The following is a 25,197-nucleotide window of genomic DNA, read 5'->3' as shown; positions in this document are numbered from 1 at the left end:
TCTGATATGAAGCTATACTTGTAGGTAGGTGGAGATCATATCAGAGTGAGACCTCTGTCTCTTGCGTCTATTATCTTTCTGTGCTTCCAATCCGGTGCAGGGAGGGTGTGTGTTTGTGTGTGTGTGTGTGTGTGTGTGTGTGTGTGTGTGTGTGTGTGTGTGTGTTTGTGTATGTGTGTGAGAGAGAGTGAGAGAGTGAGTAGATTAACCTGCAGCATTCTTTGTCAGTGGGAACCATCATCTAGTTTAGTTTTTTAGTGTTAAGCCTTTTTTTTATCTGTATCTTTCATAATCATATATTTATTTTTTTAGAATTAATGTGTTGTCCTTTCTGTTTTATCATGAAGCAGCTTCAGACTTAGTAAATTGTTATTGCAGATTCTAGATGTTTCCTGATGTCTAATGTGAGAGCCAGGTGTTAGGTAGCCATCAGCACAGGACAGGTGGCCTTTTAGGTCACACACGCACACACACAGCATTGGTGTCAAACACCTGACTGCACACCACATTATCATTACTGATCCACTCAATCTGCATCACGTCTTGAACAGCAGACGCTTCTTCTCACGTGACAGCTGCGTGTGAACGGCCCATCACCCCGTCCCACATCGCTCAGGTCCAACCTGGTGCAGGTCTTACACACACTCAAAACCTCGTCACCGACACGTATAGGCCATCAATACCAGTCATGTCCACACACACTGTTACTGTTTCGCTCTCTTCGTCTGCCAAAACTCACACACACACTCACACTTGACGTGTGTTTAAACAGCAGTCGCACATTTTCACCATTAATTGTAATGAAAAATGTCAAGAGTAAAAAAAAAAAAAAAAAGACAAAGCGTGTGCTGGGCTTTTAGGGCCCTGGCTTACGTGTAGCTCCCTCTAAGGCATGTACAGGTCATCAGCACGGTGGGGGAAAAAAAGAGTATACATGCACTGCTTCTTAACATGATAAATGCATGTTGTAACACTCATCCGGGCCGAGGGGCATGAGCGTTCACTACTGAGTCAAGCGCCGATTCTACGAGTAATGGTGACAAGGCCAAAACAAAGAGGCTCCTCTCATGAAACGTGGTATTTAACATGGGATTGAAAAAAGAAAAAGAAAAAGAAAAAAGAAACCGTGTTGGTGTTTCTCTACATGTGTGACTCCAGGGCCGCGACATAAGTTATGCACCATCGCACTGACTGAAATGGAAAAACTGCTCCGTTATATAAAGCGGTTGAGATGACGCACAGACGTTGCAGTGGTGGACACGCACATCCATGAAAGGCTGTTGGATAAATAGGATGTGTGTTTCTGTGTGTGTGTGTGTGCGTGTGTGCGTGTGTGTGTGTGTGTCCCCACACTAACCGACTGGCAGAGATCTGCGGAGGGCCACACCACTGTGTCAACTGCTCTGTCAAGTCTTTTCAATGAGAAGATGTGTGGCGACTGACAGATGTATTTTTTTATTTGGGCGCTGTGACATTACCGACATGCCGCCGTGGAGTGTGAAATACTCCCCGGTGCTTTCCACATATTTCCATCAACGTGTCGGAAACGGTGGGTCGACTGTCTCTCTGTTCCAGAAGGATATTTTACTGAAGAACTGATGTAAAAGCATCATTTTAATTTTATTTTTAATGGATTAGATTTGTGCTAAAATCATTTGCAAGTACAAACTCTTCACTTGTTCCAGTTAGGAGATTATATCTTTCGGATCCTATTGTCTGCTCTCCGGGGCTCTGTGTACTTTAAAACCAGTTTATACAGACCGGGATATATTATGGTGAGACAATGTCTCTTTGACAGCGACCAGATACTGTTATTGTTTACACAGCAGCCTTTCCCCAAACTTGGTCAGTGAGCCACATCTGACAAAACACCGGCGTGAAGCGGCTGACAAGTACGGACTGCGATGGCCCGGGCGCGGCGACCAGAATCGGTCGGACTGATTCCATATGAATCCCTCTCATGTGCCCTTTGGGTGATTAGTCCTCTGCAGTGATGGATGTGACGTATGAATTGGTTCTTCCTCATTTCTGTTACTGTGTGGGCATCTACACAAACACACACACTTCTAACCCCTCAGGCACCTTTTGGACGGTTCACTCGCAATTATTGGAGCAACTGTAAACGCGTACATTGTGATGACATGTTATGAGAAGGCTCTAGTTATGTAACTGTGTTCATTTCCCAGAATATATACTAGAAAAATAAAGCAGAGAGCCATGACAAAAACAAAAGGTATGGCAACTTATACAAACTTCCTCTCACATGCTTGCACTTTGTTTGTGTGAGGAGATGACAGGCTGTGTGTGCCAACCGCGGGAGCTTCGAAAAAACAAACGATAGATAAATACATTTTTCCCCCCTGGACTTTAAACTGACAAAACGCTTCTCATGGCAGGAAACTAAGAGGCCTGATTGTGTAACACGTCGTCTCCCCGATCGGGGGTAATTTTAGGCAAATGTAGGCACGCGTACATTGGGAAGATTATAAACGAGAAGGGGAGCTATAGTGGTTGCTAGGGAACACTATGAGACCAGACGATCCAATTCTGCTTGAAGAGGAGGAGGGGGAGACAGACAGCTCCTGCCACAACATGCAACTAATAGCGGAGTGGTACAAACTATTTCTCTCACTCCTTATGTACAGTACGTGTGTGTGTGTGTGTGTGTGTGTGTCCCACACCTTCATGTAATCCCAGCCTCGTGAGATTAACACTGCCGAACATCGGCAGTGTTAATCCCACGCTCGCCTCACTTGTCTTTCTTCTTGACTGTGCTCGTCCAAGACGTGGAGAGACTGTGCCGTTTCTCAGCGACGTCTCACAAAGATCCAACGAAACCTCTGCATCTTAAGCTTTGCAGGTGCCTGTCTGTCAGATTTGAAATTGATTACTTTTCACACGAACGTTGTCTTGAATCACAGTTACAATAACAAAAAGGCTTAACTTTTGCACTCATATTCTTGTATGATCAGTCTCAGTTTACTCGGTAAAAAACTTATCAGGAAAGGCCAAATGTGGGCAGCACATCTATAAATCAGGCGCTGACGTTTGGATGAAGATAACCATGGCAAAGCTCAAACTGCGCTTGGAAGAAAAAGGCGGGCCGTCAATCTATCAGTCAGACCGTTTGTAAGACTGACAGGAGTGAGGCACCGGTCAAGTGAAAAGCTTTGACGTCTTATTCTGTGTTTGTGGCAGGTGTCACTGTTGTGGAGGTTTGCACGCATGGATCCTCGTGGCACATTGTTCAAGTCGATTAGGGTAACAACGGTGTGACTGGGAGGAATTACGCTGCGGAATTTCAGTTGATCTTCAAGGGGGATCAAAACAATAAAGTTGAAAATCATTGTGTGGAATTGGTGGGGGGGGGGGGGGGGGGGGGGGCATTCATCATAGGAAGCCACTTGGCATTCCTTTGTGGCAAATCTATTGTGGGACTCTTTGTAGTGTGTGTGTTATAATATGAGAATATAAGGTCGGAAGAACAGAATGTATTTCAAGGCTTTTGAAAACCAAGTTTTATTATTTCATGACACTTTTTCTTTTTTTAATTTTTGCATTCCACAAATTCATGGGGAAACGAAGGGAATCAGGGTTATTTTAAACAAACTAAGGGCCCAGGAAATTGGGCTAAATGGAGATTAAAGGCAAAAGTTTCACACTAATTCATCAGTCTACAGATTAAAGCCTGATTTGTACAAAAAGAATAATGCTTGATCTCCTAATAGTTAATCATGAGAACAGATTTCAGTATGGCTCTGTGTCAATACAGGACAGTGTATTTCTTTCATCTTATCCTAAAAGTCTAGCAATCACACTCAAAGAGTTCAATATTACATCAAATATTGTTTACATTTTACATGGTGCATGAGGTCTACTGTATGTACAGTGTTAAAAACAGGTAGTTGCGTTTATGTTCTCACTGTGCATCATCTGTGAAATTACATTTTCATGTAGTTAAGTTACAGGAAATGGAAGTGCAGTCACAAGTCTTTACAAAATAATCGTTTTTCGGTCATGCAACAGCTGCATACCGCCGTCTTTGTCATATAAACAATAAATGACACGGCATTTTATTTTTCACATCACTATTAATCGTGCCGTCTTTATTTTTTCAGGAATAATCATCTCTTAGTGTTGATGATGAATGATGATCTTTATTATTCAAACATTTACTATTTCGTTTCAGATAGCCTCTCAAAAATGCTTTGAAAAAAAGTGTGTCCGCTTTGATCCCTTTCAGTTATCGGGAGTTTTGACACTCTGGGTCCTCTTACCTTAAAAACACTTTGAGTGGTCACTCTGTTGCCGGGCTGAGGACTACAGCTTGGAGATGAAGGGGAGCCCCTCGTACATGTCGGACTTGAGCTTGGCCCACTCAGCCAGTCTCTGGATGCTGCTCTTCTCCTGGCACAGCACGCTTGCCGCCTTCCTCAGTTTGGCCTCGTTGCGCTCCAGGTAGCGCTCGCCCTCGCCCTTGAGGAAGTTCAGCTTTTCTATGCGGCTCTCGTTCAACGGGATGTCCTCGCTCATGTAGGCGTTGAAGCGGAAGTAGGTGTCCGGCGGCAGGAGGGCGTCCAGCATGGTGTGCACCTCTGGGAAACAAAAGGATGGATGGGGAGTTTTAAGCAGTCATAATCTGACACAAGACCAAAATCTGACCGCGCGAGATTTGTGGGGGTCCTTACCCTCGGTATCTGTGGCGCTGCTGATGACATTGGTGAGCTTGGTCTTCAGGCTCGTGAAGGTTGTGTTGTTCTTGCCGGCCGTCTCGTACCGTCCGGTGCCCAGAGACAACACGCACTGCAGGGGTGTGTTTGGCCAAAGACACTTACACTCATGGATGGCCAAGGCCGTGGGGTTGTTAATCAGGAGTCCCCCGTCCTTAAAGACGAAAGAAAAGACACCTTCAGCGTCTCTTCTTCATCAGTTAAATGTGTTCACTCGCACATTCACATAAAGGGAACTTTGTGTCCACGACAAGCGCCCTCTAGTTTGAATATATTCGAGGTGACAGCCTGTAGGGGACAGATGAGGCGAAGAGGACACGCTGTCCCAGAGCTACACAGCTTTAGGGCGAATGAAAAGAAGCTCCCGGGCCAGAGATGTGCTGCGCTAGCAAACAGCAACTGTTTATTCAGAAGTAAACAACCGGAAAAGCAGCCATCAACAGCTAAAATATGTCTTTTTGGGGGTAATTTGGACCAGAACTGACCTAAATCATGAAGAGAATAGTTGCAATGACTTGAATTCAGCAGTGATCCCTTCATCAGTATTGTACTCCTTTATGATTTAATCAGGATTCTTACAATTCATTATTTACTTGCTTTTCCGCTGGGCATGGGATGTGGTTTTCACACAAAAAAGGGTTACCAGAATGGGGAAAGAGTTACCGTACTGAATGACAGCGACAATGAGAGAAGCGGGGACAAACAGGCTGAATGGACGCCAGGACTGATTTAGTGCTAAACACTCTTAAGTCTTTTCCCCCCTAGTTCAGCGATGGAACTTATCCAACCACTCAAGCGCTTTTGGCTCGCATTAATGGAGACGGAGAGTGTGGCACACAAGAGGTCCGACGCTGCCCAGCGGAGCTGGGGTAAAGGTCACTTCCATGCCTCTGGACGGGGCGGGCGGGCAGAAGAAATGCATTTTGAAAAAGAGTTAAATCTCCGCATTGGTTTTTCTTCTCGGGCAAATTACAAACAATATGTGGCATATGAAAAGGAGAGTAAACAATAAACAATGCAGAAAGATGGAGGGTAAGGATCAGAAGTATTTTGGACCTGATTTCATGAATTAAACTTAACCTGCGTGGTGATGATGAAGCCCTCAGGTGAAAGCTATCGAAACAATGGAACACAACGTGGAGGCAGCAGGTTAATTGCACAGCTGCTGCTCAGCTCTGACCCTCGACCCCTCACCCCCCTCCCCCGGGGTCTCACCCGAATGAACGGACACATAATCAAAATGCTGATCTGTGTCAACAGGCGAATGCGGGAAAATCATCGAGCATTATTGCGACTGAGCGGTATAATCAAGGCCTGCAGCAAGTTTCACCTCAACGCCGAGTCTGCGAGTGTATGTCTCTCTCTCTCCGCTGTGTTTATTCGCATTTTTGATGCGGAGCGACGGCAGAATTCTGCCGAGAAATACCGCTGCTAGTCCTGAAAACTAGAGTGGGAGTGAGACCGGTGGGCGGCAAAAGTAGCTCAAACTGTCGATAAAAAAAAATACACAGCTCCAAGAGGAATCTAAGCAAATGGAAACAACAATAAGCCAATTTTTTTTTAAAAAGTAATCAAAGCTTAGGTCAGTTAATAGGATGTTATTGACTAAAACACAGTAAAGGGGCATCTACCAGGGCTCTTGCATTAGGAAATGTCGGGGGGGGGGGGGGGGGGGGGGGGGGGGGGGGGTAAAGCTAATTTTGACTAAGTAGGTTATCAAAATGAAGTTAAGCCTTGAGCTTAATCGCTGCCCATAAAAACATCTAAAGATATCTGGCCTAATAATCGAGTCTATGAATTAACACATTATTTGAACAGCTCCCAAAAGGCACACCCAAGTGGTCTTAAAAAAAAAGATCATAGTGGTCGTAAGTAAAGTGCTGTAATACTTTTTTATTTTAAAGTCATTTATCAGATGCTTTCATCAAGAATGAATTGTGATCACTGAAACAGTACAAGAACCTAAACAGCCTCATTTTCATTCACTGACCTGCTACTTATACCTAATTATTTGTCCTCCTCCACTATTCCTGCCTGCCTCTGTGACCAAACGGAAAAATTACCCATGTGTTCTCAGGTCACTATACAGAGGACTGCTATTTTATCACTGCACAAGCAAAAGTAAATGATATATTAAAATTCTGGCCATTTTTCACATCAGCTAGACTGACACACACACACACACACACACACACACACACACACACACACACACACACACACACACACACACACACACACACACACACACACACACACACACACACACACACACACACACACACACACACACACACACACACACACACACACACACACACACACACACACACACACACACACACTGCAGTGCAGTCCACTGTGCCTCTGTCCTTGGCACCGGTCTTTTCCAAGACGCAGCATCACAGTGGAAGAGTATTGATTAAAAAGATCTCAAGGAAATTACGCTCTCGCACTAATCCATTGATGTGACTTCCCGGATCGCCATAGCGATCAGCGTGGCAATTTCCGACCAGAGTCGACCGTGTTGCTGCTGGGCTTTTTATCTATTCTTCAACCTGTGTCGGTAATTTTACCATGCCTCCATATTTAAAAGTCATGTAACTGAACTAAACTGAGCTGCCCTAAACTTTTGCAAAGGTGTCTCCCAGCGCTCTCTGCTTGGTGTCGTACCTGGTGAAGGTCTTTTCCCAGGACACATTCCTGGAAGTATCCCGGGGCGGCAGAAGAGGCCCTGATGGCCTGCCACATTTTGTGTTTGCAGTCTCCTGGGTAGTGGGATCTCACTCCAGGCATGAATCTGTAGTTCCTGAACACGTAGGCCTTCAGAGGTAAACCCCTGTTCACAACGGTGCTTACTGCTGACACCTGGTGGACAAAAAAAGAGGTTGTTTAACAAGAAGCATAGCAGGTCATCTCAATGTTTATTATTTAATTTTTTCCCTACTTAGCTGTACAGAGGAGAACCCCCCGAAAAACATGCATTCCAACACTGAAATATAAATGTGTGTGTGTGTGTGTGTGTGTGTGTGTGTATGTGTGCGCGCGTGTGTGTGTATGTGTGTTTAGATATACTCAAATAGAATTAACCCATGCAAAAATTTGGAATTTGTCTCAACAGTGTAAAGATAAAGGGTTGTGACCAACTTTCGGGCAGTGTGGGTCCCTGGCACTCTCAATCATACACCCTTCACCCATCCGTTCCCTGGAGAACACAAACAAATGGATTCAAGAAAAGGACAAAGTACACCACGCCTGCGGCTCTCTGTCAGGATCAATTATGGTGCTAATGATATGACAGAAGTCCTAACAGACTGACTTGAGGATGTTTTCCCAGATTTCACTGTCATAGAATGCGTGGCTCCAGCCCATCTTCACAGTTCCCACGATGACGTTCTGCTTGAACACGTCTGAGCCCAGCTTCCTATACATCTCCTCGCACTCTTCCAGGGGGATTTGAAAAATCCCCAACATGAAGGCCAGGATAGCACCTGAACCAAAGGAACAATGGTTTATGTGCAAAGGGTAGTTGGCATCGAATCACATGTGGGGGGGGGGGTAAAGGTTGACGAACCTGTGCTGACTCCACAGATGTAGTCGAAGAGCTGGTGGACTTGTTTCCCCGTCATGTCCTGCAGTTTCTGTAGAGTTTGCAGGGCTAGCAGTCCCCTGTGACACAGTTATACAATCTATATAGAACTTGACTAGTTAAAATACAGCTTAATGTATTAAAACTATAAACAGATAAAAGATAAAGATTGTTGAATCATTTTGGCCTGTAATAGTAGTTTGTTTCTGTTTCTCTGGTGGAATAAAAACACATTAGTTTTAATTATTTGGCAGTTGTCAAACATTGAGGCAAATTAATTCTAGTGTCTGACGTAGATAAATTAGCAATTGTATATTTCTTTGGATTTTTCTTAATATGGAAAATGTCTCACCTTGTTCCCCCTCCATCTATGGCCAAGACTCTAATTCCTCGGCCTTTGACTGGTTCGTTGTAGCCAACCAGGGCCAGTGCTTCCCTCACGGCGGCCTGGAGAGGAAGGTCTTGGGCCTGGCGCAAACGCAGCAGGCACGGCATTGCTCTCTCCTAAAGGTGACATTGTGACACAGATGAGGGAACTGCTAGATTTCCCCTCTTGCTGAAAAATTTTGAGGGCTGTGCAAAACACTGACCTTGATAGCAACACCTCGCGTCTCCGGGAATTCCAGGAGGTGAGAGCTGAGCTCTTCCACTCGAGTGGTGAGGAGTTTGACATCCGTGACCCTCTGAAGGCCTTTCACCAGAACTCTGGTCCTGTTGTCTACGCTCACCCTGGCTATTATCTGCACAACAAAATATACAGCGTGAACAAAAACTTAGGGCCACCTTACAATTTTAGGGCCTCCTGCACATTATACATAAAAAATGTGTGGAATGTAATGGATTTTTCAAAGCCTCATTTTCTTTCACACAAGACTTTTTAAAGGTTTTTGTTCCATTTTGAAAAGATTAAATCATTTACAACATCTCAATTTTCATCAGAGCCCTACTGAGCATCTCACCTTCTGCCTTTGAGTCAACAGCTGTTGCTTCACTTTATCCGCTTTCTCCTCGTCGCCGTCTGTCTTCTGCGCTGCTTTGACTACAGTTGGCTCTTCCACGGCGACCGCTGAGGCCTTGTCTTTCTCAGCCGCTGCATTGCTCTTGGAATCACCTCTGAATTTGGGGACCAGTGGTGCAATGTAACTGCCAACAAAAGTCTGGACGCTGGGCCGAGGGTAGGAGAGGTAGCGGGTGAAGCCTTTTTTAGCAGAGGTAGCAGGCGGCACAGGGATGGATTGATCTGCATGTTCTGTTACGGGGCTGTCAGCGGAGGGCGTCCCTACTGGAGGACTGTGCTTGTCCGATGGACAGGGCTGGACAGGGGAGGTAGTCGGTGCTTCAGTACTCTTCGCCTCTGCCACTGGAGACAAAATAAGAATGGGTTCCGCAGTTCTCTGGGAGGCAGGTTGAGGGGCAGGCTCAGAAACAACATCATTCCCTCGTCTGTCCTGCTGCAGTGGCCTGTTCTCTCCGTCTTCTCCCTGTGTGTTGCTGCCAAAGTAATTATTGATATGCTGAGCCAGTGTGTTGTAGGTCTCATCCATGTTGGTCGAAAGAGCTGCCGGGTGAAACAGCTGCATAGTTTGTTTTGCCACAGTGGCGGACGAGCCCGACGCGGACACATTTGCCACTGAAGCCAAACCGGACGCGGACTGTTTGGTGGCAACAAAAGGATTTTCTGTAGCTTGGAGGCATCGCTTGTCCGACTCCTCCTCTGACGCGTTCTTCTCACCTCCGCCCTCGTCTTTCATGGTCGCCCCGGCTGACGAGGGAGGAGCCGTGTTATTCGGGGTCTCGGATTTGGCCAAAACCTTTTCCGCATGAGAGCAGCCAACAGCGGCACCGCCGGGCTTGAAGCGGGAGAACTTGGAGATGAGGTCGGTGCTGCCTACTGCCTTGGTGACATTGTCGAGCGTGGTCCTGATCCGCGACATGCGTCTGCTAACTGGGAACAAAAGAGGGGAACTGAATCAGGAACTGAACGCTCCGCAACCTGGTCACAGTTACTTCCCATGAACTAAAGTGGATTCAGTGGATGGGGCAATTATCAATGTTGCTAGTTGCGCAGCTTCCCATAATGGAAATCCTCTCAAAACCAAAATCCCCTCTGCGCTGCAGCATGTAACAATGTAAGTCAAAGGTTGGCCAACAGAGGGCTCCACCTAATGTCATGCTGACCTTGGCAACCATAGAAACCCCTAACAACAAAAACAGATTGTGTCAGTTGTCACCATCATGAACATTCGCTGAATTTCCCAGTGGGGGAAAGGAATGTGTTGACAAAGATCTGTCTGTTTTTCAAAGCTTTCTTTCCCAGTTGGATCGACAGAGGATTATGTTCTCAGATGACGAGGATGGAGCCTGCACCCAGACGCTTGTGACGGAGTCTGAACCAGAGGGGCTGCTTCTTAAAGGCACCAGGAAGGTGGGGGATAGTGATCGAAATGTCACTGTAGTGATACTGATCACACGATTACTGTGGTCAAAGGCAAATTGCATTGAAGAAGCAGCTGTGGAATAGTGACACACAGAACACACTGAATACTTTAACGACAAGTAGGGTGGCCCACAGAGAGAATAGTTCAAAGGTAAGGAGCTCAAGAAGTGTGGGAAGATCAAAGGTGTGAGGAGACTGAAGGAGGAAAGGGAACAGAGATAGGCCATGTGATGAAACGCCATCCCAGCCTCCACCTCGACTGCTGATCGGTGTCACGAGATGGAGGAGCACGATGTGAACTTCACAGCAGAGTCAGCTCAACTTGTCAAAGCTCTGCTGGAGAGAGACCGCCAGACCACCGCCGAGGACGAGCAGGAGGGGAAGCTTCCTGCGAGTGTGAGCTGGGTCGCGAGCGGAGACTTCACGGTCGAGGTGGGGAAGCGGCAGCTCGGGGAGTACATCCGGACCTGGGAGGTGCAGCCCTGCTGGCTCCACAGTCTGGACTTCCTCTGCACGACCGAGCAGGAGCGTCGCACCTTCCACCACTACCGGGCCCGCTTCAGCACCCCGACCCCGCGGAGGCCCATCCGGGGGACGGCCAGCGTCTACTTCGCCATGCACGCGTCCAGCGTCCAGCCCCGAGCTCTGCCCATGGAGGTGCACTTCGTGCTGGAGTCGAACCGGCTGCTGCACGCGCCGGCGACGACGCGGTTCCGGGAGAAGTGGCTGGCGGACGTCGTCGAGAGCAAGACGCTGCTCCGAAACGAGGTGCAGCTTTGAGAGCGGCTGACATGAAGACGGCGCAGGGTACACCCAGAGGGTTTCTGGATCATTGACTCGAGTTACATCCGGCAAACAAGTGTTGGCTGTGATGTGTCTGTTGCCGTAGCTACAGAAGAAAGCAGCTCAACATCAACATGGCAAGCTAGCGGCCGGGAGACGCCACTGAGACTGTTACACGCCAGGAGTGACCACACTGATTCAGACCTATGAATGGATGCGACGTAGTTTTTTTTTTTATTATTGAATCACGTGCTTATTTAAAAGGAAACAAATAGCTCACGACCGCTGTGCTCGAACGCTAGCTTGCTAACCATTCAGCTGCACGGCTACGGACCACGAGCTAATTAGCCGCAGCTAGCCTCGTTCGAGAATGAACGGGAGTACTGTCAGTTTATCGACTTTTACACAATGTCACCCATCAAACTATGTCGTATTCTTCTTACCGTTCACAAACCAGCCCGTTGCCGAATTGTTTTCATTCTTATGTGGAGCAGCTGGTTAGGGGGAAACATAAACAGGAAGAAGACGGGAAGTGACGCAGTGGCCTACCGCTTTAGGCAATGTTTTACTGCTGCCACTAGATGGCGACAGAATATCTTCATAATAAACTGGACACATTTTCCTCACAAAGTCTTTGAAATGAGAAATCACAATTTAATACACAGCAAAAAAGTGGTGTGGAAAACAATGAATTACATTTTTTTATGCATTAAACAATACAATGAAACGTGGTTAATAATCACTGGTGCACACCCAAAAACAGCGCGCGTGTCTCTGTATGTGTAAAATGTAAAATCAAGTTGGAGTCAGGTGGCAAGAATCATCATGTAAGATGCCATTTTTGCACAATATTGAAATAATTTATCAGAGTATCATACAAGCACAAAATCAGAGTTGCGCTCGTCTACTTTCACAATACGGGCCTCCCAACTCTTACTCTCTCATACAAACAGCTGCAGAAAGTAAGTGCGTTTAGCAGGTGGAGATGAGAGACACTGCTCACTGAGACACTATCCTCTGTTTCTGCTTCGTCCCCACATTACTTATACTGTGTTTTTCCTGGGTGAGGTGGTGGCGGCGACATTATTGTCGTTTTATTGTCACTGCTCCATTGTACTTCATGTGTCCACACTGTCACACTCCAACTGTAAATCCTCTCCACACATTCAGTGATGAGGCTCTCCATTATTAACAACCCTCCTGTTGATTATCAAGTTATATAGAGCTATAGTTTTATAAATTTTTAAATCTGAAGTTTCGGTCAATAAAAGCTTTTTTATGAGGACTGCAAGCTGAATTTGAAAAAAATTACCAAGGATGACTGAAATCTGTTATACCATCGGTTTTATAATGAAAAGTTCTATGAAGATTGATGTCACCATTGTTGTATCTGCATATTAAAGTATTTTGTATGTTGTCACGACACAGAGAAACACAATGGCAGCTACACATCACACATTTGGCTTTCTCATGTACTGCAAAGGCTTCTAAAAATGGCTGCTGACGCACATACAAGCTGTTGGCATCTCTGTGTTTTTACCACTTAGCTCTTTGACAGATCAAAGATGTACACATCCACTTATCCTGTCGTTTGTTTTTCCTCCTGTATTTCTAATTTAAGTTACTGAATGAAAAGACATGGCGAATCCTTAAAATGTCACTATGAAGACAGAACAAGACAGCAACAAGACAGAAAATGTCTCTACAGTGCCATCATGTGGACATAAGACAATCAGTAGTACAACTAGTAGTAGTATGGAAATTCAAGAAAATGATGCAGACAAAGTTGTGCAAAACCAGGCACAAATCAATGTTCTATGCATGGCATCTATAGGAGCTTGTGCAAAATGTGTGCAAAATAATTTTTTTTTTGCCAAAATCATAGCAACGTGGATGAAATGTACCCTTCTAAATCTTTCTACCTTTCTTTAAAAACCGCCCCATCCCTCTTCAGGAGGGCCACCTCAGTCTCAAGAGCACGGATGTTGGCCACAGTGCTCTCCTCCCTGCGGTCCAGCTCCAAGATCTTTGCATGCAAACTCAAGATCTTACTCCAGAGCTGATCTTCGTCTGTGTCTGGTCGGCAGTACGAGTGCTCATAAAGAGAAATGTGCTCTCCCTGACCGGGTCCGCTCTCCTCCAATAAGAAAGTTGTGGGTTCGTAATTAGCCATCTTCGCAGGGACAAAGCTAAAAGCCTGGCCCAGTGCTGTTTGGAGGGCAGCTGCGTCCATGTTTGCCTCTCCGTCCGAGAAAGGGCCCAGCGACTCGCAGCACAACACAGTCACAGCGGCATCAGCATCAGCGGGCTGTTCTGAATGGGCCTTGTCGCACTGAGCACGTGCAAGGTAGGACGCTGTCGGCATTTCACTGTCACCTGGTACCTCACAAGCAGCAGCCTGTATCTCACACAGGTTTGCACGACAGGGGATGCCAGTGTACGACACCCGTGGCAGTTCAAACACTTTCTCTGTGTGTTCGGCAACAATGTTGTCCACCGTACTTGACTGGCACCTTTTACTGAGAGGAGAGTCAAATTCTGCGGGCGCAAAGTCAGCGTCTACAGTCCCGGGTTTGGACTTGGGGCTCCTTTTAAAGCTGCTCCCTTTTTTCTCACCATCCTGAGAAAAAGAAATGAGTATATGCAAAAGTCAGCAAAGTGCAAGCACAGGCACAACACTGTGGCAAGCTACATGTCTATAATGGAACTGTGGTGAACAAGGAAGGAGAATCTCTAATATAATTTGAAAAGACGTGCTGCTCAATCAAACGTAGTGCAAAAGAATGAAAGACACGAAGCATTGGCTTATTACACACTAAAAACATCCTGGGTTTTTGAAGGTGTGTGCGACAGACTCTGAGAAAGGGAGAAACAAAACAGTAGAGTACAATACATTCTTAATGGAAGGAAAAATAGTCGGGACGGCCGTGTTCTTCAGGTAGCGGATGCCCCATCGAATATCAAAGCAGTCCCCTGTGAAGTGCTCGCTGCACAGGCACTGGTGTCGACTCGGGGTCCACTCCTCCCGCCTCATGTTGTCCACCCATTTCCGAAGCCTGGGCTTGTCTTGCAAAGGGAATCTTTGGGGAGGGGGAGAGAGAGAGAGAGAGAGAAGCTCTCAACAAAGGGCTGTTTTGAAATGGAAACTAACATTATCATTTCTCCACATTCATTCAACAGTCTCCTCATACACTGTTACAAGCAGATAACCATGACATACATGATATACCACTCACATCATATTACGTCTAAGTGCCTCCATAACATTTTTTTTTTTAATCTTTGACGAAAGACGCTAAGATGAACAGGAAGGAAGCACCTGCAGTCAAACCCCACCATGCATTTCAACTCAGAGGGCAAACATATAACATAAAACATACGGGTAGAAGCTAACTCTCTTGTCGTCTCGTCTTGGTGCACTCCCCCCGCGGTTTATGCAAGCTTTCACGGCGCAGTATCGCGGCATAACTGCAGCCGAGCTACATTTAATACGCTTTGCTGAGACACATTTGTACCCACAACTGTCGAGACAACACAGTCCCCAAAAACTGTCGCTTCCGGTTTGTAGCTCTGGTAGCGGAGGTGACGTCAACCTGCGAGGGAGTTCACGTACCTCTCGCGACTACAAACGGATGCCCAACTATATGGAAGTAATTAAATATAAAAAATACTATTTACACATCTTCTACTCATATCAATTGTATACTAAAAGGATAAGAATTGTACTCCGGTAAACGAAACCGGCTGAAAGCATGTTTAAGTGTCTCGCCTCAATCGATTAAGCGAAGACGGAAATAAGCGCAGCTCATCCTCTCGCTCGTGTTGTGTTCTTTTCGGACTAGCCCCTCCCCCCCCGCCCACTCTCCACGTGCGCACTGTTTCCACCAATCGGAGCGAACCGAGTCGCGGCGTCGGGAGACGAACCAATGGCGTTGCGAGTCGTGGTGCTACGGCTCAGGAATGCGGCGTCGTCAACAACAGTCAGCTTTCCGCGTCGCATCAGCTGGAACTGTTGGCGGCTGACAGAGGTCGTTCCCGGGCTGCTTCGTCTCCAGGTAAGCGTCTCGTTTTTTTGGGGTGTGATTCCGTCGCGGCCCGGTTCGTCTGCAAACGACAGAGGATCATTAAGAAGTCAGAGAGCGTTTTAAGTGTCCCCCCCCCCCTTTCATCAAAACAGCGAGTTGTCATTGTCGTGAGCCCGACGTCTCTCTGGAACTAGCTAGCACATGCTAGTTAATAACATTATGAGCCTATATCCGTCTGTGTTCGTTTTTGAAAAGGCCCCCGAATACTGATGTCACAACCGCTCTTTTCAACGTCTCTCTTCCTGTCAGCGGTGTGTGTGACGCGCCGTCAACGGAGCTGTCAAACGGTCCTCTCCACAGCCGCAGAGGTGCCAAGAAGAAGAAGAAGAAGAAGAAGAAGAGAAGAAGAAGAAGAAGAAGAAGAAGAAGAATGGCCTCAGCTCAGTCCGTGCTGCTGCTGGCAGTGCACGTCCTGCTCATCTCCGAGTTCCTCCTGGCCACGAGGGACTACTACGCCATCCTGGGGCTGCCCCGAGACGCCACCGAGCGCCAGGTGAAGAAGGCCTTCCACAAGCTCGCCCTCAAGTACCACCCGGACCGCAACAAGGGCCCCGGCGCCGAGGCCAAGTTCAGAGACATAGCGGAGGGTGAGTGGGGACATCGCGCGCGCGCGCGTGTGTGTGTGTGTGTATTCTACTTATTCTATTTTTGTTTAGTTTCTTATTTTAGTCTTTTAGTTTTTTCTTTTCTATTGTATTTTTGTTTCTGTCCGAAACACACACACACACACACACACACACACACACACACACACACACACACACACACACACACACACACACACACACAGCGGTTTCCTGTCTGTCCCTGATTGATAACTACTCACAACATCCCACCTCCGTAAATAGTTTCCTCTAAACTTATTTTAACCAGTGCAATACTCTGCACACAAGCATCGCTTTATTTGTTCACTCCAGCTTCTATTTGTCTGTTACTAGTTTTATTTCTTAATTTCTTTTACTGTGTGAGAGAAGCCATGCGAAATTCCATCATACCTGAGTGTAATACTTAATTGTTTTTATTATCTGTACAGTAACTGTGGAGCAAAATCTGGCCCAAGAATTTCCTTCAGGATCAATAAAGTTCCATCTTATCATACGCCTTATTTTTTTACCAACTACATAGAATCAGTTGTATTTTAAATACCTGGTCTCTTTGAAATTTGGTTCATGCAATATATAGGCAACATCCTGAAACGAGTTAGATACTAAATATAAATAAATAGAGAAATGCCAATGGCAGTTTTATTTGTGTAACAATTTTTCCTGATACGATTGGTCCTCAAGAGGAATGTCTCTGTTTATCTGCTGAAAGACATTCCTGTGTAACACCTGTGATGACTTGTCTTGTTTCTGTTGTCAAGTGACATGCGTCCTCATGAAAACAGCTCAGTGTTACAAGCCTGAATGTACATGTATAGGAATCTATTAATAGACACTCTCCTTCGTAATGGGCCTGCACAGGGAAAGCTCATGTATGGGAAACGGAAACAACTCTTGATTTACAATGTGCGTTGTTTACTATGGTTGACAAAGAAATGGATGATGACACATTGCTACATTGCTTTAGCAAGTGTTTGGGCGGCGACCAACACAACAACTGACGTAATGCTTATTTGTCTCTTCCAGCATATGAGACGTTATCCGACGATAAGAGGAGGCGAGAGTATGACCAGTTTGGCCATGGCCCATCCCCAGGGGAGGGACACAGGGGAGGGGGAGGAGGAGGAGGCAACTTCAAACAGCAGCACCAGTCCTTCAACTTCAACTTCGATGACATTTTCAAAGACCATGACTCTTTTGGTCAGCAGCAGCAGGAACAACAGCACCAACACCACTTTCACTCCCACGCCCAAAATCAAGCCCATCAGAAGAGACACTTCGACAGCCACTTCCAGGCACACCGCGAGGCCATGAACAGGCAGAGGAGACAGTTTCAGCAAGGGGGCTTTGGTGGCGGACTCTTCGACGACATGTTTGAGGACTTGGAGAAGATGTTCTCCTTTAGCACGCACAGCTCCAGGACGGACAGCCGATTCCAGAGCACGGGGAAGCAGCATTGCAGGACAGTGACCCAGCGCAGGGGGAACATGGTGACCACCTTCACCGACTGCTCCTGAGACGAGGAGCAGGGAACGGCCCTCGATGAGAGGGCCGCCACTCGGGACACTCGCTTGGGGAATTGATTGCTAATTTATCCCCTCGGTGGAACAGAGAATGGTTTTGTGTGGCTTTTGTGATGTTCTGTATGTAACTTCCTCTAGGAACAAATATCCAAGCCGGTCTGATAAAACGGCTGCTTCCAAGCAATAACTCACAACTCACTTATTCCTCCTAGCACAGTGGTACGTTATAGGTTCATTTAGATAACTCCTCATTATTCCCCTTTCCAGTTTTATTATTTTTACTGATACAATTTACTAGACTCAGGTATGGCCTAAATAAAGATACTTTAAATTATCTTTTGTTAGCAGAGAGGCAATAAGATGTATTAAACATCAGTAATAACCTTGCGAAACATTCATCCTGCAGCTTACAAGGCCATACTATTACTGTGCTCTCTACAACATGAACCCTTTTTGCGGATATAAAACCAGGTTATGCTGAACTTGTGTACTGCTAGATTTGTAAATTTTTTTATTTCTTGGTTTTTATTCATTAGCTCAAAGATTCAACACATTTATAGCACTTGCATCAAACTGTGTCGTGAAAATGGGAGTGTTCACATCCCGCGATGTGTCCAAGTTAGCCATTATCAACTGTTACCTCGTTTTGAGCTTCTTTCTACAGAGCTGCATCTACCTTCCTTCAGTCAGGGTCGGAACGTAATCTCAGTCCCACGACAAATACTGGTGAACGTAGCCACCGGCACTGTTTGTGTGCTCAGCTGTTTAACCAGTTGCTTTGATGGTGACAGTGTCCTGGGGGTCGTCTGCCAGTGAAGCTGAATGGTCTGAAAAGTTAAGTTCCCTGAACTGATCATAATGTGCAATATTCAGTACCTTTGCTCTTCACGTTGCCTATCGTTCAAAGACAGTGCTATGTTAATGTCATTGTCTGATGTCTGCACTTTGTGTGTGTGTGTGTGCGCGTGTGTGTGCTTGTGTGCGTGCGTGCATTGAGAGAGCTCTGATAGTTGATTTGTTGCAATATGTTTGAAGAATGAATAAAAAGTTACAAGAACAAATGCATTTGTTTTGAATTTTAAGTAGTCCATCCATTACTTGGTCTTAATCAGGAATATGAATTATTTCACAGGTAATGTTAATACTAATCTAAATAAACTGTATCTTTGCCTGTTAATTTGAATATTGTTGAGAAGTGAGGGACTGACTAAATCCTGCCAAGTCTCCATTTTTTTTAAAGTTCCTGTTATTCTGCTAGACAACGAGACACAACGGTGTTCTTCACTAAAGGAAGCTGTTGTTGTTCACATCAGATCCAGTAGAGGGCGTACTTTCATCACAGGGGAAGGCAGGGTTTACCAAAGAAACTAACTTCATTTGGGTTTTGTTAACAAGAAAAATGAGTAACGTCAATTGTTATTATATGGCGAAGGGAGTTTATTTATGACTTAATATCTACTTGTGGGAAGCATAGCTAATAACATTTTTTTGGGTGGAATATAACAGCTCAGTTTGAATTAAGTCAATAAACATAACTTGAAGACAAGAAGTTACAATTGCAAAAATTGAAAACAACGATGGCCGACTGTGTTCGTGTTGTGGGAAGAAGGAAAAAAAGTACACATTGCACATGACACCCCATGCGCCTCATATGCCATTTGATGCTAGATATGATCCAGCCCCTGGGGTATACCAGAAAAGTTTAATTTGTACATGGACATGCACATAATTTCACGCTCACATTGTGTGAGAGCATAACCTTGTTTAGAGCAGTGTGCTGGTTGTGCATCGTGTTTCTGTCGGAGTCCAACTCTGTCCCTGACATGTGGCTCAATCCCCCTCAAGGCAATTGTCCGTCACCTCCTATGGACACATGTCCTGCATAAAATCCCACTTCCTCACTATTATTCCATTTATATTGAAATTGGTGCGGTGATTCAATGTGATCCTTTGGTGATTTTTAAGTGATTCTTGCCATTTCAGTAACATACCCAAGGGTTTTCCTCCTCCTTGTTAGAACACGCCCAAGCATTTTAAAATGTGTTGTTCTGCCTTTTGGTGATTCTACTTTTCATAACATCACTTGCAGTTGCCCAGCCTGCACCAGCTCCACACCCACTGCTGCCAAGGGGACAAGAAAAAGAAAAGAAAAGAAATTATTCTTTCTTGTTGTTGCTGCAGATTAATCGAATCAAGTTTTATAACAGTCACTGTTTTTCATTAAGCGTGACGGTATGTGACGACAACCGCCCCCCCCGTAATTCAAACCCTAGTTGTGTACTCAAGAAAGAGGGCCTCATTAACTCTTTCTTGGCCAAACATTGTTAGGGAGTGTTCAGAACCCATATACCCTGACCCTGATTAGTTACATTTTCCTCAATGCAAACCATTCATCACATCAAACACAAAATTCACACGATTCGTGCTGGTGCCAGCCATATCATTGTGGCCCCAAGATATTTCCATGGTCTGGAAACTTCAAACCTAGAATCCAGAATCTTCTCTCTGCTCACGAACAACCCCCCCCCCCCCCCCCCCCCTCCCAGGGCCATTTAACGGAGAGGTCGCCCCGTCTGTGAGCGTAGTAAGAGAGTCCCGCTTGGACGAGAAGCCGAGAACTGCAAGAAAAAAAACATTTTCAACATGATTCCAGCGGTTACACTCAACAGTGGAGCAGCGATGCCAATTGTGGGCCTGGGGACGTGGAGGGTAAGGCTGAGCAACGCATACTGACAGAACAGGCAGCTCTGTGATCGACAGTGTGACTGTGGGTTTGATTTGTGTTTAATTTGTTATCTCCACTCATTACCTGTCAGTGTTTCACTTCTCTGTATTAACTGCATTATGTGTTTTTTTTAACGTAATGAATTAAAAGCCTCGCTGCTATGAACCCACTGTACCTGTAGAATAGCTTTAAACATAACTTAGAATGATATATTTAAGTAGTGCCATGTTTCACTGACCAAAGTGTGTGTGTCACCCTAACTGTGCAGGCAGACCAGGGGAAAGTCATCGAAGCTGTGAAATTGGCCGTGAGCGCCGGTTACAGGCACTTCGACGGCGCTCTTGTGTACCAGAACGAAGAAGAAGTCGGGGCTGGGATTGGCGCAGTGATCGACCAGGGCATGGTCAAGAGGGAGGATCTGTTCATCACCAGTAAGGTACTGGTCCACTGGCGATCGTCCAGTCATCAGCAGGGTTGGGTAGTAACGGATTACATGTAATCGTGGGTTAGGTAATTACATCACAAAATATAAGTAGCTATAATCAGACCAGATTACATTGGAAATAATAATATGTCTTTAAAATACGGCAATTTTAAAATCACAATTTCTTGAGAACATATATCACATTACTCAAAACTATATCACTCCTCTCCTTTGTTGACGGTTTTATTAAATTTTTCTAGGATTCATAGATAATGGTAATGCTTCTTTTGTTTTCATTTTGTAAATGCTACATGTGGCAAATGTATTTTATTTGCGTTGAAAACGTTTTGGATGTTCAGATTTAATGATTCATTTGTGGAACTCAAAATGTTGAGGCTGTGTCTTGCCTTTTTTTTCTGGGTATAACATGCAACATTTTCAATGTTTGATTTTGTAAGTAATCAAAAAGTATTCAGATTAGACTACATTATTTTGGAAATCCAATGGATTACGTTACTGATTACAATAATTGCCACGCGATTTGCAATCAGCAAGTGACCACATTTCAAAGTAATCTAACCCACAGAGTGTCTCCTTGGATATGGTCGAACGAGTAGTAATCATAATACAAATCAAATTGTCAGAGCAGAGCTTGCCAAAGGAAATGTAGATATGAATCTTGTCTGTTGTAGTCATTCTTCTTTCATGGCAGTTATCACCCTTTGTCCTCCTGGTTGGTTAATGACATATACAACTCTGCTTTTAGTCATGGTATACTTCCCAGTTACACTACAATGATGTTCCTTCCGCCCGTAATTCATCACATGTACTTTACTATGTACAATGAGCATATACATACAGCGTGTGGCTCGGCCGCTCCGGAATAAATGCATCACCACAGTTACAGCCACAACCCGATATCTCTGTGTTTTTCCAACAGCTGTGGTGCACCTTCCACCTTCCATCTCTGGTGAGGAAAGGATGTGAGAAGACACTCAGCGACCTGAGACTGGACTACCTGGACCTGTACCTCATGCACTTCCCTATGGGAAGCCAGGTTAGGACAACACTGTCCTGTCCCAGCCCGGCCCTCAACCGTTGGCCTATTTTATCTGTTCAGGAAAACACCCTCGCAGACAGTTACCCGCCGCAGGCTTTCTGAATTTGGAATAACAATTTCCCCAACAGAACTACAGATTTTGTACAGTTAGGCAACTCATAAAAAAACCAAAAAGTTATACAAATTCCTTAATAAATAATCCAGTCATACAAATAAAGTTATTTGTATGTTGGAGCGCGGAGGATGAGTTTAGTCATCGTACGTTGAAGGAGAAAAATTTGCCCCCAAGTGCGGGAGGCCAAGTAAAACGGGAGGCGTGGGAGAATTCAGCGCAGCAGATTAAAGCCTCGCTCCCTGTTGGACACGTGAGAGCAAGAGGGGGGAAGGGTGAGGCACTGTTGGGAGAATCAAACAGAAATGTTTTCGGATTCGGACGTAATCGATTTTTCAGGACACCACATCAGAGGTGGCGGTTGCAATTCACTGGCCGAGGACGTCGGCGACACATTAAATACACCGTGGCAAAATCATTCAGACGTGTCCATCTGACTTCATGTTCTAAAGCAAAAACAACTTCTTCTGTTGTCGTTTTCTCACCGCAGCCAGGTGATAACCTGTTTCCTTTAGACGAACACAACCAGGTCATTCCTGACGGTAGCAACTTCTTGGACACTTGGGAGGTAAAAAAAAAAATGTTTTAAAGTGACCTGATGCAGAATTTCAAACTGTGATGATGCACGTCTGCGGTGTAGCAGAGCAAGGCCGCTGACAACAACGGGCAATGTGACCAACAGGCTATGGAAGAGCTGGTGGACGCTGGGTTGGTCAAGGCTATCGGCGTCTCCAACTTCAACAGAGACCAGATCGAGGCCGTGCTCAACAAGCCGGGCCTCAAGTACAAGCCCGCCAACAACCAGGTGACCAAAACGAGATTCCCAATAGGATGCCGGCAAAACATACAGCGCGAGAAAGCAAGTAAAAGCTAAAGCCTCGGAGCGTTTCCCCCCCAGATCGAGTGCCACCCGTACCTGACCCAGGAGAAGCTGATCGGCTACTGCCACTCGAAGGGCATCTCCGTGACGGCCTACAGCCCCCTGGGCTCTCCTGACAGACCCTGGTGAGAGAGGAAATGTCCCATATCATACAGCGCACTCACAGAAAAAGCATCGGCAGCTTTAACAATAACTGTCACTTATCCTTTTTTTTAAAAATTGTTGTTTTTTTTTTAAAGGGCTTTGCCTGATGAACTCACTCTGCTGGACGAACCTCAGATCGAGGCAATCGCTAAAAAGTACCACAAGACGCCAGCACAGGTAGAGGAGAACGACGTCCTTGTGGCCTTTTCTTTCATTTCTTTCGATCCAAGGCCTAAATCCAATCATGCTTATTGTGGGAGCACGTTCATTACTTAGGAATCATACGCTAAACGGGCAAATGCTCTCGTGTGGCCGCACAAGGGGAACAGCATGAACTAAGGGAACAAACGGGTATTTCATAATGGTGATGTGTTTTTCAGGAAAGCAAAACAGGCAAATGGGTAAAACGGACGTTTTGTCACGCTTCTCGGCAAAGGTTAAAATAGCAGGAATCCGCAGGGAGAAAGTCAGCACTGATACATGGTGGATAAAAATAAAGTTTGTCACAAGCAATGACCATGGGAACTTCAGCAGTGCAGCGGTGCACCGTCGTACTCATAACCGGGGAACCACCACAAGTGAGGTCACGCACGAGCGCTCAGGGAGACGCCGCTGTAATGTTTGATTAACGCGTTTCAACGGTTTTCCTCCCAGGTCCTCATTCGGTTCCACACCCAGAGGAACGTGATCGTCATCGCAAAGTCGGTGACACCCCATCGAATCAAGGAAAATCTCCAGGTATATTGATCTTGAAGTCTTCGCCAGATTGCTCTCATCCCTGGATAATTCAGATTCAGAGGTTTGCAGAGATTTGTGTGCGGTGTGCTTTATTCTTCAATTTGAACTCCATTTTTAGTGTGCGTCGGCGACGGGTTCCATTTGTGCAGAACACAAAAAAGAGCCGCTGCTGCGGTGCTTTGCCCCGGGCTCTGAGTTGCATGGCTGTTCTTTCTTTTTCAGCTGTTTGACTTTGAGTTGAGCGAAGAAGACATGCAGACCATGCTGAGCATGAACAAGAATTGGAGAGGATTCCCACAGCTGTGGTGAGTAGACGACGGAGGAAATAAAAGAGATGAACAGATTCAATTGTCCTTATCTGGGAAAAAAAACATCTTGACCCTCTTCCTCTCCCCACAGGGCCTCCAAACACAAAGACTACCCCCTGAACACAGAATACTAACTCGTCAGCCAATAAACTCCAGCTTCTGCTTTGCATCTTCTCTTTCAATTCAAATGCTACACGGCGTGTCATCGAGGCCGATTCTGGAGAATTCTATTTCCTGAGCTGTCGCTGCTGGACAGTAGGTTGTGTTGGCATGGGGAGAATAGTTTTCACTTTTCTTACACAAGTGAGCTTTCTTAAGTGGATCAGGATTTAGCAGAGAATTCGGCCAGGAACAGTTTTGTAAGCTTTTACTAGCCAGAGGTGATATGACTATGTTAGATAATGTGGTCTTGTTATACACAGTAAACATGAGTAAAAGGGCAAAGATGACTGACCGAGATGATAACGTGAAACCATGTGAGATTGGGTTAGGACGACGGTGGGAAAGCTTGCAAATACATTTCTCGTGGAAATCAAGACTGTGACGAGAGCAGCCGCGTTTACGTGGTGACGTGAACTATGATCGGACGGTTTCCCGCAAATATGGTTTTATAACTGCTGGTATTTCACTTGATTCTAGTCCACATTTATGCTTGTAATAATCGCTCATCCCTTTTTGATCACATGTACTCCGTTAAACCCATGGACTAATGCTGTATTTATTGATGTTATTAATTTCCCTGTGTCAAACTTATTTGCCTTATGATAAAACTAGCCTTTACTGTAATGTGACTGTGTTATAATATACATGATACAATAAAATATTGACCTCTTTTTTTCCTGCGAAGCCCTCCATCCTTTATGACATTAGCTTGGATCCCCAAATCTTTCTGCCGAATCAAAGATAATTTTAATGTCCCCTTCCCTACTACAGTTTATGGTGACCAGTGTGTATGTTTATACCTGTGTTACACCCGTGGAGACTCCAGCGGCTGATGATCAAACCCGTCGGTCCCCACCGTTCGGTTAGGTTTAGTGGAAGGGGAATGGTGGAGTGC

The 25,197-nt window shown here is 45.5% G+C and overlaps 5 protein-coding genes across 13 annotated transcripts; 3 read left to right on the top strand and 2 right to left on the bottom strand.

Moving 5' to 3' along the window:
• Nucleotides 1-1,522: 1,522 nt before the first annotated feature.
• pnpla8 (patatin-like phospholipase domain containing 8) lies at nucleotides 1,523-12,094 on the bottom strand. Of its 5 annotated transcripts, none has more exons than XM_035609719.2 (10): nucleotides 9,279-10,556; nucleotides 8,910-9,059; nucleotides 8,672-8,823; nucleotides 8,305-8,399; nucleotides 8,050-8,221; nucleotides 7,878-7,935; nucleotides 7,404-7,598; nucleotides 4,689-4,884; nucleotides 4,278-4,595; nucleotides 1,523-2,868 (listed from the first exon to the last, which is right to left on the bottom strand). In XM_035609719.2, the coding sequence occupies exons 1-9, from the start codon at nucleotides 10,251-10,253 to the stop codon at nucleotides 4,321-4,323; spliced, it is 2,268 nt and encodes a 755-aa protein (XP_035465612.2). In that variant the 5' UTR covers nucleotides 10,254-10,556; the 3' UTR covers nucleotides 1,523-2,868; nucleotides 4,278-4,320. The 5 variants fall into 5 exon arrangements, with proteins under 5 accessions (XP_035465612.2, XP_035465587.2, XP_035465620.2 ...); XM_035609694.2 differs by lacking the exon at nucleotides 1,523-2,868 and adding an exon at nucleotides 11,983-12,094 and having other exon boundaries at nucleotides 3,491-4,595; nucleotides 9,279-10,264; XM_035609727.2 differs by lacking the exon at nucleotides 1,523-2,868 and adding an exon at nucleotides 11,983-12,062 and having other exon boundaries at nucleotides 3,491-4,595; nucleotides 9,279-10,260.
• akap14 (A-kinase anchoring protein 14) lies at nucleotides 11,035-12,266 on the top strand. Its single transcript, XM_035609945.2, has one exon. It carries the CDS (start codon nucleotides 11,036-11,038, stop codon nucleotides 11,534-11,536), a length of 501 nt encoding a protein of 166 aa, XP_035465838.2. The 5' UTR covers nucleotide 11,035; the 3' UTR covers nucleotides 11,537-12,266.
• On the bottom strand, nucleotides 12,171-25,155 carry LOC118285881 (THAP domain-containing protein 5-like). 5 transcript variants are annotated; one of them, XM_035609813.2, is made up of 5 exons: nucleotides 25,103-25,155; nucleotides 22,987-23,072; nucleotides 15,464-15,643; nucleotides 14,433-14,619; nucleotides 12,171-14,159 (listed from the first exon to the last, which is right to left on the bottom strand). In XM_035609813.2, the coding sequence occupies exons 4-5, from the start codon at nucleotides 14,571-14,573 to the stop codon at nucleotides 13,458-13,460; spliced, it is 843 nt and encodes a 280-aa protein (XP_035465706.2). In that variant the 5' UTR covers nucleotides 14,574-14,619; nucleotides 15,464-15,643; nucleotides 22,987-23,072; nucleotides 25,103-25,155; the 3' UTR covers nucleotides 12,171-13,457. The 5 variants fall into 5 exon arrangements, with proteins under 5 accessions (XP_035465706.2, XP_035465715.2, XP_047192144.1 ...); XM_035609822.2 differs by lacking the exons at nucleotides 22,987-23,072; nucleotides 25,103-25,155 and adding an exon at nucleotides 19,741-20,189; XM_047336188.1 differs by lacking the exons at nucleotides 22,987-23,072; nucleotides 25,103-25,155 and having other exon boundaries at nucleotides 15,464-15,857.
• Nucleotides 15,455-18,810, top strand: LOC118285939 (dnaJ homolog subfamily B member 9-like). The gene is made up of 3 exons (XM_035609931.2): nucleotides 15,455-15,594; nucleotides 15,874-16,211; nucleotides 17,253-18,810. Exons 2-3 carry the CDS (start codon nucleotides 15,995-15,997, stop codon nucleotides 17,741-17,743), a joined length of 708 nt encoding a protein of 235 aa, XP_035465824.1. The 5' UTR covers nucleotides 15,455-15,594; nucleotides 15,874-15,994; the 3' UTR covers nucleotides 17,744-18,810.
• Nucleotides 20,306-24,986, top strand: LOC118285917 (aldo-keto reductase family 1 member B1-like). The gene is made up of 10 exons (XM_035609879.2): nucleotides 20,306-20,458; nucleotides 20,743-20,910; nucleotides 21,839-21,955; nucleotides 22,561-22,638; nucleotides 22,753-22,875; nucleotides 22,969-23,075; nucleotides 23,190-23,271; nucleotides 23,749-23,832; nucleotides 24,055-24,137; nucleotides 24,232-24,986. The coding sequence occupies exons 1-10, from the start codon at nucleotides 20,393-20,395 to the stop codon at nucleotides 24,272-24,274; spliced, it is 951 nt and encodes a 316-aa protein (XP_035465772.1). The 5' UTR covers nucleotides 20,306-20,392; the 3' UTR covers nucleotides 24,275-24,986.
• Nucleotides 25,156-25,197: the final 42 nt, after the last annotated feature.

Source organism: Scophthalmus maximus, chromosome 12, assembly GCF_022379125.1.
Source record: "Scophthalmus maximus strain ysfricsl-2021 chromosome 12, ASM2237912v1, whole genome shotgun sequence".
Classification (NCBI taxonomy): domain Eukaryota; kingdom Metazoa; phylum Chordata; class Actinopteri; order Pleuronectiformes; family Scophthalmidae; genus Scophthalmus; species Scophthalmus maximus.
This window is presented reverse-complemented; position numbering and strand designations above follow the sequence as displayed.